Source organism: Nicotiana tabacum, chromosome 21 (assembly GCF_000715075.1).
Source record: "Nicotiana tabacum cultivar K326 chromosome 21, ASM71507v2, whole genome shotgun sequence".
NCBI classification, from domain to species: domain Eukaryota; kingdom Viridiplantae; phylum Streptophyta; class Magnoliopsida; order Solanales; family Solanaceae; genus Nicotiana; species Nicotiana tabacum.
The window spans coordinates 64786980-64799913 of record NC_134100.1 but is presented as its reverse complement, the minus strand read 5'-3'; the positions used below and the strand labels follow the sequence as shown (position 1 = coordinate 64799913).

Below are 12934 nucleotides of genomic sequence, written 5' to 3'. Positions count from 1 at the left end.
CTTTGGCACCATTCCCCGTGAAAAAAGGAGGTGTGACAGCTCTGGCGACTCTGCTGGGGACAAGATCCCAGAACTTCTAGTTCGGGGTTCAGAATTCGAGCTTATAAGATAATTTATACTTGGCTTTATTGATATGATATTATTAATGTATTTTTGAGTCTAATGTGCTAATTGTCGCTTATTTACCGCTTTAATATTATTTGAACTGTATTAAATTGTCTTCTTACGCCTCCCTTCTGAGTCTTCTGAATTTATGGTGCACACGTGCGCGTGGCCCACTTTTCTGTTAGAAGTCATACCAATTAGAACGAGGCTGGGTCAGTAACTAGGCCGGGTAGACTTTCATGCTCCCGGTACGTTACCCCCACCTCGGCTCAAGCTGTCCGCTTGGGTAAGCCAGGTCTAAAACACTCCTCTTAGGATTTAAACCTAGAATAACATAGCCTCATGCCGGATCCCTAGTACGAACGTTTGTTTGCATCATGTGCATTTGACTTTGGGGACTCAACACAGGGGTTGGGTCCGTCTAGGACAGGTGTACCTGAAATTACAAGACCATCCTGATGCACCTTATGTGCTACTTGTGCATTATGTTTGATTTGGTTTGTGCATGTTGACCGGTTTCTAAAATAAAATAAAAATATAAAAATATTGAGGAAAAACCAGAAAGAAGAAAATATGAGGGAGAAAATTTACCCGATTTTCGAAAATCTCAGTATTTACCCCAAAAAAGTCTGAATTTTTCAAAAAAAAAATGTCATCCTATTCCTGAAATATTTACGAACTACGCGGGTCTGATTCTCACCGGATGTGAGATACGTAGGCAACCTTCATAGGGTTCGGCCCCATTTTTATAAAATAACTAAAAAAAAAAGAAGAAATGTGTCTAGTGTTTTTTTTAATCAAAAAACAAATAAGCAGATCCAGCTTCGGTTAATCCCAAATCGTTCCTGTCGGAATAGCCTTAGAACATCTTCAAAATTGTTGAAGGGCTGTTCTCGCAAGAACGGACGTGTCTGTCAATTGGGAATCACTTTTACCATAATGCCCTTCCCCCGGCCCTAAAGCTATCCTTGAAAGTAAGAAGGGGCCATAGTTGCAAAAATAGCCACCCCTTTCTTCGGTCACAATTGCAAAAATAGCCCCCCTTTTCGTTGATTTTTCTTAAAATTGAGTTATTTACAAAAGATTGTTTGCAAAAGGAGTGCATTGGTTCTATCTCTTGAGACTAGTGTCAACCCTAACCTTAACCACCCACAGGTACAAAATGAGCACTGTCCAGAACACACCGTTCACAGTTGTAGACGAGGCTCCACTTCAGCTTCAGATGTGGTGGTATGATTTAGGAGAAGATGGTCAGAAATGGGTCACCAAGCACCTGGGAGCCCTCACAGATATTATGAAAATTAAACCACGGGACGATTTGATTGAGGCACTAGTGACTTTTTGGGACCCTGTTCACAATGTTTTTCGCTTCTCCGATTTTGAGCTAACTCCCACTTTAGAAGAGATAGCTGGATATTCCGGTTTTGGCAGGGATTTGAGAAAACAGGAGCTCATATTCCCGAGGGATCTTTCTGTACACCGATTCTTCGATCTTTTGAACATCAGTAAGCAAATTAGAAAGACCAACGTAGTCGAAGGGTGTTGTTCTTTCTACTTCCTGTACTCTAGGTTCGGGCAGCCAAATGGGTTTGAAATGCATGAAAAGGGCCTTAACAACAAGCAGAACAAAGACACATGGCAGATTCATCGTCGCTTCGCCTTCATAATGGCGTTTCTGGGAATTATGGTCTTCCCAAACGAGAAGCGGACAATTGATACCCGCATAGCCAGGGTTGTACAGGTCCTCACTACCAAAGAACATCACACTCTTGCCCCGATCATTCTATCAGACATTTATCGGGCGTTGACTTTGTGCAAGTCTGGGGCAAAATTCTTCGAAGGGTGCAATATTTTGTTACAAATGTGGTTGATTGAGCATCTCCGACATCACCCCAAGTTCATGAGCTATGGTCCGAACAAGGACAATTTCATTGAGAGTTACGAAGAAAGAGTAAAAGATTACAACTCTCCAGAAGGGGTGAAAGCCTGGATATCCCACCTAAGATCTTTAAATGCAAGTCAAATTGAGTGGACTTTGGGATGGCTCCCGCTACGAGAGGTGATACACATGTCGGCCCTAAAAAGTTATTTGCTATTGTTGGGTTTGAGAAGTGTCCAGCCATATGCGCCACACAGAGTTCTAAGACAGCTAGGAAGGTACCAAGTAGTACCTAAGGATGAAGATTTGAGTGTGCAAGTTATTGAGCTACACCCCGAAGCCCCACTCCCCGAAGCTTTAATCCAGCAAATTTGGAATGGTTGTCGCTACTTGAAATATGATACTCAGGTGCCAGATCCTGCGAGAGATGAGGTAGATCCGGGTTATGCTATATGGTTTGGGAAGAGGTCTCACGTGGATGATGTGCCAGAGCCCAAAAGGCCCGCAAAAAGGCCGCATGTTCAAGCCTTTGATAATAAAATCCAAGAACGGTTGGCTTGGGGTGAACGGGAAAAGGGATACAAAACAACTATTCATGCCTTAGAAGAAAGGCTAAGAAACCTCAATTTTGAGAAAGACTTGCAAGAACAAGAAGCCAAAGGGGAAAAGAAGAGTCTAATCTGCAAAAATGAAGCCCTTCGTGCTCAACTTCAACAGATGAAGAAAGCCTCTGAAGTGCCAGTGAGAAGTTGGAAAGACCAGAGAACCATTGCCAATCTGATGGAAAAAGTGCAAGATTATGATTCCCTCTTGGCAAAGACTGAAAAGTCGTTGGACAAAGCCAATGAAAAGATCGTACAGCTAAATGAGAAGGCCGAATCAAGTAAGGATCGCCAAGTAACACAATTTGAAGAAAAGAGGGCTTAATTCGAGAGAGAGAAGGCCCATTGGGTACGTTCAGAAGCTCAGCTCCATGCACAGTTGGAAGAAATGAGAAGGTATAATAGAGAATACCAGCATGCAGATTTTGATAGGGAGATGGCTCAGGAGAGACTCGAGCAGGCTGGACTTCGGGCTCAGTTGGAGTCAGCCTTAGATCGTGAGGGCCACATAAGGGAGATAGCCACCACTCGCCAGCAGCAGTTACAAGATCGAGACCAGAATTTCCAGTACTTCAAAGAGCAAGTTCATAATTTGGCTGTTTATACCGCTCAAAGTTATGTGAACTGCCAAGGGATGGATTATGAGAAGTTTTTGGAGCATGCACCTACTTTTGCCCGTCATCTTGCAGCAGAGTTAGAAAGGATGTACCGTACATTAGGGGGTCAACCAGGGCAAGCCCCACCATGAGCAGATGTTCCAGTGTTTGAAAGCCAGAAGATTGTGGAGTTGAATTATAGTCGTAGTTGTTAGAACTTTTTATGTAGTAGTTATGTTTTAGTTTGAGTCATTGTTGAATCTTTAAAATCGCTGTCTTTTAGTCTTGTCAGAGTTTGGTAAGTCATTTTCAATGTAATGTCCTTTCTGTTATTGTATTATTTCGTTTTGTTAAAAAAAAAAACTATTATTCTTTTCCCCTGAACTACGTAATGGTCTGATTCATGTGGCGTCATGATACGTAGGCAATCCTCATCGGATGCGATCATAACCATAATTAATCTAAAAAAAATGAAAAAAAAAACCCGTTAAATTCAAGATGAAAATAAACCAATAAATCAATAAGCCGGGATGAAACATAAAACCTTCCAAGATCATTTTAGAAATAAAAATGGCATTAGGTGCATGACATATAATGTGTGATTAATATCTGCAAAATGCCTAACACTAACACATTTGTTGTTTGTCATTTTAAAGATAAAGTAAAACAAAGGTGGTTGGTTTGTGGTTTAAACTGGCGACTCACCATTACAACACGAGATCAAAAGGAAAAAGTAGAATGGCAAACAACAGTGAGAATGAGTCAGATAATGATGATGTCCATGGACAATTGGTTGAACAAGGTTCAGGACTAGTTGAAGAAGTAAGAGTGTTAAAGAAACAATTGGCAGAGATGTACCAAGCCTGGGTGAATGGACAAGCACCGCCCTCACTACCCATAGGGCCTTCGGATAATCTTCATAATGTGTCAGTTGCCACTCAAGTGCCTATCTCCATAACAAGTAACCCATTGTACCAACCTGGATTCAGTCCGAGCATTAACCTTCCCACTATCCCCAGTACCTCCATTCCACGTCCTCTAATCGCACCTCTCAGAAATGACCCACCTACTATACCCATTGTCCATACTTTCACTGTCCCTCAACCGGCTCTTGCTCAAAAGTCCAATAATGATCAACAATTGGATGCTCATGATGCCCAACATTACTTTCCAGAACTGACTTTAAAGGTTCCAGATTCATACAAGCACACTTCTCATAACGTGTTCCCAATTGAGATCGAAAAGCCCGAAAAGAATATGGAACAAGAGGAAATGACCAGAAAAATGAAGAGCTTGGAACAAACCATGAGAAACATACAGGGTTTGGGGGGCCACAAGAGTGTTTCGTTTAACGATCTATGCATGTTTCCCCATGTTCATTTGCCACCCGGCTTCAAGACCCCCAAGTTTGACAAGTATGATGGGCATGGTGATCCTGTTGCCCATTTGAAGAGGTATTGTAACCAACTAAGGGGAGCGGGAGGCAAAGAAGAATTGCTCATGGCTTATTTTGGGGAAAGTTTGACAGGAATTGCTTCAGAGTGGTTCATAGATCAAGACATCTCTCACTGGCACGTTTGGAATGACATGGCTCAAGATTTTGTCCAACAGTTTCAGTACAATATTAATATAGTGCCAGATCGCTCCTCTCTCGTCAACATAAAGAAGAAACCAGCAGAAAGCTTCAGAGAATATGCAATCAAGTGGAGAGAGCAGGCTGCTAGGGTCAAACCACCAATGAAAGAGGCAGAAATGATTGACTATTTTCTCCAAGCTCAGGATCCTGATTACCTCCATTACATGTTGGCCGCCATCGGTAAACCTTTTGCTGAGGCAATTAAGATTGGTGAAATAGTTGAGAATGGCATGAAGTCAGGCAAAATTGTGAGTCAGGCAGCCCTTAAGGCAACCACACAAGCAATTCAAAGCGGGTCAGGCAATTTCGAAAATCGGAAAAAGAAGGAGGAAGGATCCATGATGGCATCTGGGTTCGGAGGAGTTCAAAGAGGAATAACTCCTTCTTACGTGCAATTCCAACAAGGACTATCCAATTCTCTTCAACATTATTATCCGCCTCAAGGTCCCCGATACTCAGTTCCCCTGCAACAATACACAGTGTTTAATGCTCAGGCTTATGCTAGGCCTCCCAATCACCAACAATGGCGGGCACCGATTCCACAAGGCTCCCGTCAACTCCGGCCGAATTTTGAGGCATCATATAATCCTCGTCCCCGACAAGAATATGTGAGAGAACAGGAGCCAAAGAAAGAGTTCACCCCAATTGGAGAATCGTATACAAGCCTATTTCGAAAGTTGATGCAGTTGAAGTTGATTGAACCTATTATGCCGCACTATGTGAATCCAAATTCAAAAGGTTTTGACTCAAATGCAAGATGTGAGTATCACTCTAACACCCAAGGGCATAGTACTGAAAACTGTTGGACATTAAAGAAAGCCATTGAAAATTTGATTGAAGCAAAGGCAATTGTGGTAACAAACAATGAGGATACTCCTAATATCACAAACAATCCGCTCCCAACTCATGATAATACACATTTTATTGGGATGATTTGTGATGATCGGGATTATAAGCAGTCTGGCAAGACAGAGATGGTTGTTAGAACCATAGGGTCAAAACCAAAAGTGATAGTGAGCCCGCCGCAATTGGCACCATTGATGGTGAAAGGTGCGAATTCTAGTTTGAACTTGGCATGTTCTGAAAAAATGATTCTCTATGTTCCTGGAAGCACAAAAAAGGTTGAGGTTCAATTGGGTGGGCCAAAACTTTACATCCCCGGAGGCATTCAAAAGATCATTCCGAATAATGATTTGAGGAATATAACAGAGCCAGTCGTGATCCGACCTGTTGCCCAACTCCTAGTGACAAACACAAAAGCTATTCCCTGGAATTATAACAAGACTGTCATGACATACAAAGGAAAAGAGATAGTTGAAAAAACAAGTGAAATAGGGGGCTTGACCCGCTCTGGAAGGTGTTATTCACCAGAGGAATTGAGAAAAGCTAAGCAAGTCAGAGAAGGTCATTTGCCAGTGAAAGAACCCGTTGCAGAAAAAGAAGCGGAGGAATTCCTTAAGAAGATGAAATTGCAAGACTACTCAATCATTGACCAACTAAGGAAAACTCCTGCTCAAATATCTTTGTTATCTCTGCTTTTGCATTCAGAAGAGCATCATCGTGTGTTGATCAAAACTTTGAACGAGGCATATGTCTCAGAAAAGACAACGGTGAATCAGCTAGAAAAAATGGCTGAAAGATTCTTTGAAGTAAATAGAATTACTTTCAGCGATGATGATTTGCCTGAGGAAGGGGCTGGCCACAATAGAACTTTGCATCTTATGGTCAAATGTGAAGGGCACCACGTAAAAAGAGTCATGATTGACGAAGGCTCAAGTGTAGATGTGTGTCCTCTTTCTACTCTACAACAGCTGAACATCGACACTAATAGAATTCGAACCAGTAATGTCAGCATCAGAGCTTTTGATGGTTCAAAAAGAGACACTATTGGGGAAATCGAACTCACCATGACAATCGGCCCAATTGATTTTAACATTGTCTTTCAAGTGTTAGATATGAAAACTTTCTATAATTTTCTTTTGGGAAGGCCGTGGATCCATATGGCCAGAGCTGTACCATCCACCCTACATCAAATAGTCAAATTCGAGTGTGACGGGCAAGAAATTATTGTTCAAGGGGAGGACGACTCATCTGTCTATAAAGACCCGTCCATTCCATATATCGACGCCAAGGAAGGATGTGAATCTATCATATATCAAGCATTTGAGGTGATTGAGGTGGACCAAGTGGAAGAAGGAAAACCAATTCTGCATCCCCGTCTTTCAGCCACATCTATGATGGTAGCTTCGCTGATGTTGAGGAACGGCTATGAACCAGCAAAAGGATTGGGATCCTCTCTACAAGGAATTGTGAACCCCATTGCTCCATTTTCGAAGAAAAATACCTTTGGCTTGGGCTTTAAACCAACATCAGCTGACATAGACAGAGCCAAGGCCCGCAAAAAGAATGGTTGGAATCTGTCCAAACCAATCCCTCACATTGCCTACTCTTTTGTCAAGCCACAATTTGAAGAAGTCCAAAATCCTTCTACTCAGGATGACATTGACGGAGTTTGCCAGGGTCTCAAGGAGATGTTTTATGAGATCAATATGGCTCAAGTTGGGGAGGGCCCTAGCCGGGCAAGTGTTCAACTGATTGGTCCAGATACTTCGCTCAGCAACTGGGAAGCAATTCCTCTTCCCATCAGGAAGGAGACTTGGTAGCTTGTTTTGTTGTTTTTTCTGTATTTGGATTATTTTAAGGGTTGTAATCCAGATATGTTAGTTTAATTGCTTTGCTGTGATGTTAACCCTTCTATCCTTTCAAATTCAATGAAATGAAGTTCCATTTTCGTAGTAAAATTCTATCTTTTTATTTTCCTAATTTTTGTTAATTTCTTATCATTTTCAGTTTCGATAGTGCTGGCTTTAAAAACATGACATGCACGCGGAATTCATGCCCAGATCTTAAAAAGCTGTCTAATCTCGAAATAATAAATCAAGAAGTTGAGTATGACGAAGATGAGGCTTTTAGAGAAATAAAAAGGGAATTGGATCAATTTGAGAATAAGCCTAAGCCTAACTTAAATGAAACTGAGGCAATTAACCTGGGAAGTCCTGAAGAAATCAGAGAAACAAAAATAAGCATTCATACTGAACAAAAGACGAGAGATGCCATAATTCAAGTTTTGTTTGAGTATAGAGATGTATTTGCTTGGTCGTATGATGACATGCCGGGTTTGAGTGCCGATCTAGTGGTCCATAAGCTTCCCACACATCCTAATTTTCCACCAATCCAACAAAAACAAAGGAAGTTTAAAACAGACATGAGTGATAAGATTAAAGAAGAAATCACGAAGCAACTAAGTGCAAATGTGATCAGGGTCGTCCGATACACTACATGGTTAGCAAATGTTGTGCCAGTGCCAAAGAAGGATGGGAAAATCAGAGTTTGTGTTGACTATAGGGATTTAAACAAAGCAAGTCCAAAATACAACTTTCCCTTACCCAACATTCATATCCTTATTGACAATTGCGCTAAACATGAGATCCAATCTTTTGTGGATTGTTATGCCGGATATCACCAAATTCTGATGGATGAAGAAGATGCAAAAAAGACCGCCTTCACAACTCCATGGGGAACTTATTGTTATAGGGTTATGCCATTTGGTTTGAAGAATGCAGGGGCAACTTACATGAGAGCCATGACTACCATGTTCCATGACATGATGCACAAAGAGATTGAAGTGTATGTTGATGATGTGATCATTAAGTCGAGAACACAAGCTGACCATGTGCAAGACTTGAAAAAGTTCTTTGAAAGGCTACGAAGGTACAATCTCAAACTCAATCCAGCCAAATGTGCATTTGGAGTTCCTTCTGGGAAGCTTTTGGGTTTTATAGTTAGTCGAAGAGGCATTGAGTTAGATCCCTCCAAGATAAAAACCATTTGAGAGCTGCCTCCCCCGAAGAACAAAACAGAAGTCATGAGTTTACTCGGGAGGTTGAATTACATCAGCAGGTTCATCGCGCAGCTTACAACAACATGTGAGCCTATTTTTAAGTTGTTGAAAAAGAACGCCGCTATCAAGTGGACAGATGAGTGCCAAGAAGCTTTTGATAAGATCAAGGAATATTTGTCAAATCCCCCTGTTTTGGTCCCGCCGGAACCTGGTAGGCCTCTATTTTTATATCTGTCAGTAATGGATAGTTCCTTTGGTTGTGTTCTGGGTCAACATGATGTCACAGGCAAAAGAGAACAAGCAATATATTATTTGAGCAAAAAGTTCACCACTTATGAGGCCAAATACACTCTTTTGGAAAGAACATGTTGCGCTTTAACCTGGGTCGCCCAGAAGCTTAGGCATTATCTTTTGGCCTATACAACTTACCTCATATCCCAAATGGATCCCCTGAAGTACATCTTTCAGAAGCCGATGCCAACTGGCAAATTAGCAAAATGGCAAATCTTGCTCACAGAGTTTGATATTGTTTATGTCACTCGCACTGCCATGAAGGCACAAGCTTTGGCTGATCATCTGGAAGAAAACCCGGTTGATGATGAGTGTGAGTCTTTGAACACATATTTCCCAGATGAAGAGGTAATTTAGTTGAAGAAGTAGTCCAAGATGACAGTCAAATTTGGAAACTATACTTTGATGGGACTGTCAACATCAAAGGCGTAGGGATTGGGACAATTCTGGTATCACCTACTGGGCAACATCACCCTGCCACGGCGCGACTTCGTTTTTTCTGTACAAACAACACAGCAGAATATGAAGCTTGCATCATGGGTCTGAACATAGCAATAAACCTAAATGTGCATGAATTGTTGGTGATGGGAGATTCAGATTTGCTTATTCGGCAGGCTCAAGGTGATTGGGAGACTCGAGACATCAAGCTCATTCCATATAGACAATGTGTGGAGGATCTTATCAAAAGGTTCAAGTCCATCGAATTCAGGTACATTCCCAGGTTTCACAATGAATTAGCTGATGCCTTGGCCACCCTGGCCTCAATGCTTCCATATCCGGGTAATACTCACATTGACCTATTAGAAATTCAAATTCGGGATCAACATGGTTATTGCAGTACAATTGATGCAGAACCAGATGGTGAACCATGGTATCGTGATATTAAACAGTTTCTGAAAACAAGAGAATATCCGGAACATGCTAATAGGGATCAAAAGAGAACTGTTAGGCGACTCTCTAATGGTTTCTTTTTGAGTGGGGAAATCCTATACAAAAGAACTCCGGATTTGAATTTGTTGAGATGTGTGGATGCCAAAGAAGCTGAAATAATTATGAATGAGGTACATTCGGGAGTTTGTGGCCCGCACATGAATGGATATGTTCTAGCAAAGAAAATCCTTCGGGCAGGATATTATTGGCTTACTATGGAACGAGATTGCTTTCGTTTTGTTCGCAAGTGCCACCAGTGTCAGATTCACAGTGATTTGATTCACTCGCCTCCTTCAGAGTTGTATCCTATGTTGGCTCCTTGGCCTTTTGTTGCTTGGGGAATGGACGTCATTGGCCCAATCGAGCCAAAAGCTTCAAATGGGCACAGATTCATCTTGGTTGCAATTGATTACTTTACCAAATGGGTGGAAGCTATTACATTGAAAGCAGTTACCAAGAAAGCAGTAGTAGACTTTGTTCACTCCAACATTATCTGTCGTTTCGGTATTCCAAAAACCATTATTACAGATAATGCTGCTAATTTGAATAGTCATCTGATGAAGGAGGTATGTGAACAATTTAAAATTGAGCATCGCAATTCTACTCCTTACCGTCCCAAAGCTAATGGAGCTGTTGAAGCTGCAAATAAGAATATCAAGAAGATTCTTAGGAAGATGATCCAAGGGTCTAGACAATGGCACGAGAAACTGCCTTTTGCTCTTTTGGGATACCGGACAACTGTCCGTACATCAGTTGGTGCAACGCCCTACTTATTGGTTTATGGAACTGAAGCGGTCATACCTGCTGAAATTGAGATTCCCTCTCTCTGAATCATTGTTGAAGCAGGGATTGAGGACACTGAATGTGTGAAGTCCCGATTGGAACAGTTGAATTTGATTGATGAAAAGCGTTTGGCGGCAGTTTGTTTTGGTCAGTTATACCAACAAAGAATGGCACGCGCTTACAATAAGAAAGTGCGCCCAAGAAAATTCGAGGTAGGACAACTTGTTTTGAAATGTATTTTTCCGCACCAGGAAGAAGCAAAAGGAAAGTTCGCCCCGAATTGGCAAGGTCCTTACCTCGTCAAGAAAGTATTGTCAAAAGGAGCTCTACACTTGGCAGATATAGAAGGAAAGGTGACTGATATATCCGTCAATGCAGATGCGGTCAAGAGATACTATGTCTGACATGGCTCTGTTGGGGCATTCTTATATTTAGCATTCTCAGGTTGGGATGACGAAAGGCTATCATTCTCGCTACCCAAACACTGGTCAACCCTAGTTATCCCTTTAAAGCCTTGTTTATATTTCTTTGTTTTCCCCTCTTTTGGAACCAATGTACTTAAAAGAAAAAAGAAAAAAAAAAGAAGAAAGAAAACTCAAAAAAAAAAAAAAATCATCAAAACAAGTTCATGTCATTGAACTACGTCTGACCTGATTCCGAAAGGATACGTAGGTAGCCTCACTCTGGGGTTCGGTCACACCAAAACAAAAATCCACATGTCCCAAGTATTCAAATAAACTGGGGCATGGTTTTATTTTATTTTCGATGGTTGTTCCATCAAAATGGGTCCAAAAGTTGTAATTCAGTTGAATATTTATTTTTACCTTTCCCTGCTAAGACTTTCTGATCAACTTTCGAGAATGCTAAGTCAGTATACTACGGGTGATGCCTCAGTCATTGTAAAGAGAGAAAAATAAATGAGAGAGTCTTATTGGTAAAATCCCTTACGGGCACTATAAGGCAATGGTGAGTTGAGAGAAAGACAAATGAGAGAGGTCAATTGGTGAAAACCCAAAAGGGCATCATTGATCGATTTAAGGCTTCGTATATCCCGACACAAGCATGGTTAAGACAAAGAACTCAGTTTCAAAGTGAAGTTTACAACAGATTTCGAGAATTAGACGGTTCAAACGGATCGGGCATCCAATCCAAAGTGCATGTCATGTTCATTGAAGTCAACATATTTCCTTCAGATAAGTCCTTTCTTATTTTTTCTTCTGAAAGGGACACTTCTTGATTAAGTTGTAATATCTATTAGGTCACCTTCTTGTTTTCTTTCGCATTATTTTTTTGAGTCCCTTTCAGTATAATCTTGTCAAAGCAAAGCAAAGAAAAGGCCGCAAAATTGGTTACAGTTTCCCCGTTATATAAAGCAAAGATTGCTGGGCATAAACCGTATAGGAAAATGCATAAAGCCATCTGCGATTTTCCTTGACGAGAAAAAGGCTGGAAGGACTAAATAATATTCCAAGGGTCAACAAAAATTACTCAGTTAAAAGATTTTTGGGAAGCAAGGTTGTTTGCACCATGAACACAAATGGTGATAGGCGCAAAATGGTTAGGTTTTGATGTTGAGAAAGAAGATCTCCAGAAAGAAAAGACAGAATCTCCATGCAATTTGTACAATCATCGACGGAGTCAGTTTTTCTAACAAGTGTAATAGACGCAAGGTCAAGTCGCCCAAGAAATCAAGGCCACAAACCGACCACCATTTTAAAACTAACAAATCCTTCTTTGTTTAGAACAGGAACATAACAATTTTAGGAAACAGTTCGTGAAAAGACAAACACCACCAAGTGAAGTTCTCAAATCCTTGATTTTCTCCTAATATACATGTAATCATGTTATTTTTAGTTTCATTATAGGGAATCAATACCCTATCTTCAATATAGGGTACTACATCCCCTGGCTGCATTATTTATTGCCTACATAGGGTACGCCATTCCCTAGTAGCATCCCAGAGTGCCACGAGCCTCATCTTATCACCAACATAGGGTACTACATCCCCTGATTGCATTACATTCTGCCTACATAGGGTACGGCATTCCCTAGTAGCATCTTAGAGTGCTACGAGCCTCATTTTTATTGCAAACATAGGGTACGACATTCCCTAGTAGCATCCCGAGGGCTACGAGCCTAACCTTATTGCCAACACATGGTACTACATCCCCCGGTTGCATTTCTCATTGCTAACATAGGGTACGACATTCC

The 12934-nt window shown here is 41.2% G+C and overlaps 2 protein-coding genes across 2 annotated transcripts; both read left to right on the top strand.

The window, feature by feature from the left end:
- The first annotated feature begins 1267 nt into the window (after window positions 1-1267).
- LOC142175263 (uncharacterized) lies at window positions 1268-2911 on the top strand. Its single transcript, XM_075241848.1, has 2 exons — window positions 1268-2725; window positions 2804-2911. The coding sequence occupies exons 1-2, from the start codon at window positions 1268-1270 to the stop codon at window positions 2909-2911; spliced, it is 1566 nt and encodes a 521-aa protein (XP_075097949.1).
- Window positions 2912-3920: 1009 nt separating this feature from the next.
- LOC142175262 (uncharacterized) lies at window positions 3921-7481 on the top strand. Its single transcript, XM_075241847.1, has one exon. It carries the CDS (start codon window positions 3921-3923, stop codon window positions 7479-7481), a length of 3561 nt encoding a protein of 1186 aa, XP_075097948.1.
- Window positions 7482-12934: the final 5453 nt, after the last annotated feature.

Bases quoted from the DNA above. Each gene is read 5' to 3' on its own strand.
- LOC142175263 (XM_075241848.1), top strand. From the start codon at position 1,268: ATGAGCACTGTCCAGAACACACCGTTCACAGTTGTAGACGAGGCTCCA. The intron at 2,726-2,803 runs GTGAGAAGTTGG...CTCTTGGCAAAG, and splicing joins AGAAAGCCTCTGAAGTGCCA to ACTGAAAAGTCGTTGGACAA.
- LOC142175262 (XM_075241847.1), top strand. From the start codon at position 3,921: ATGGCAAACAACAGTGAGAATGAGTCAGATAATGATGATGTCCATGGA.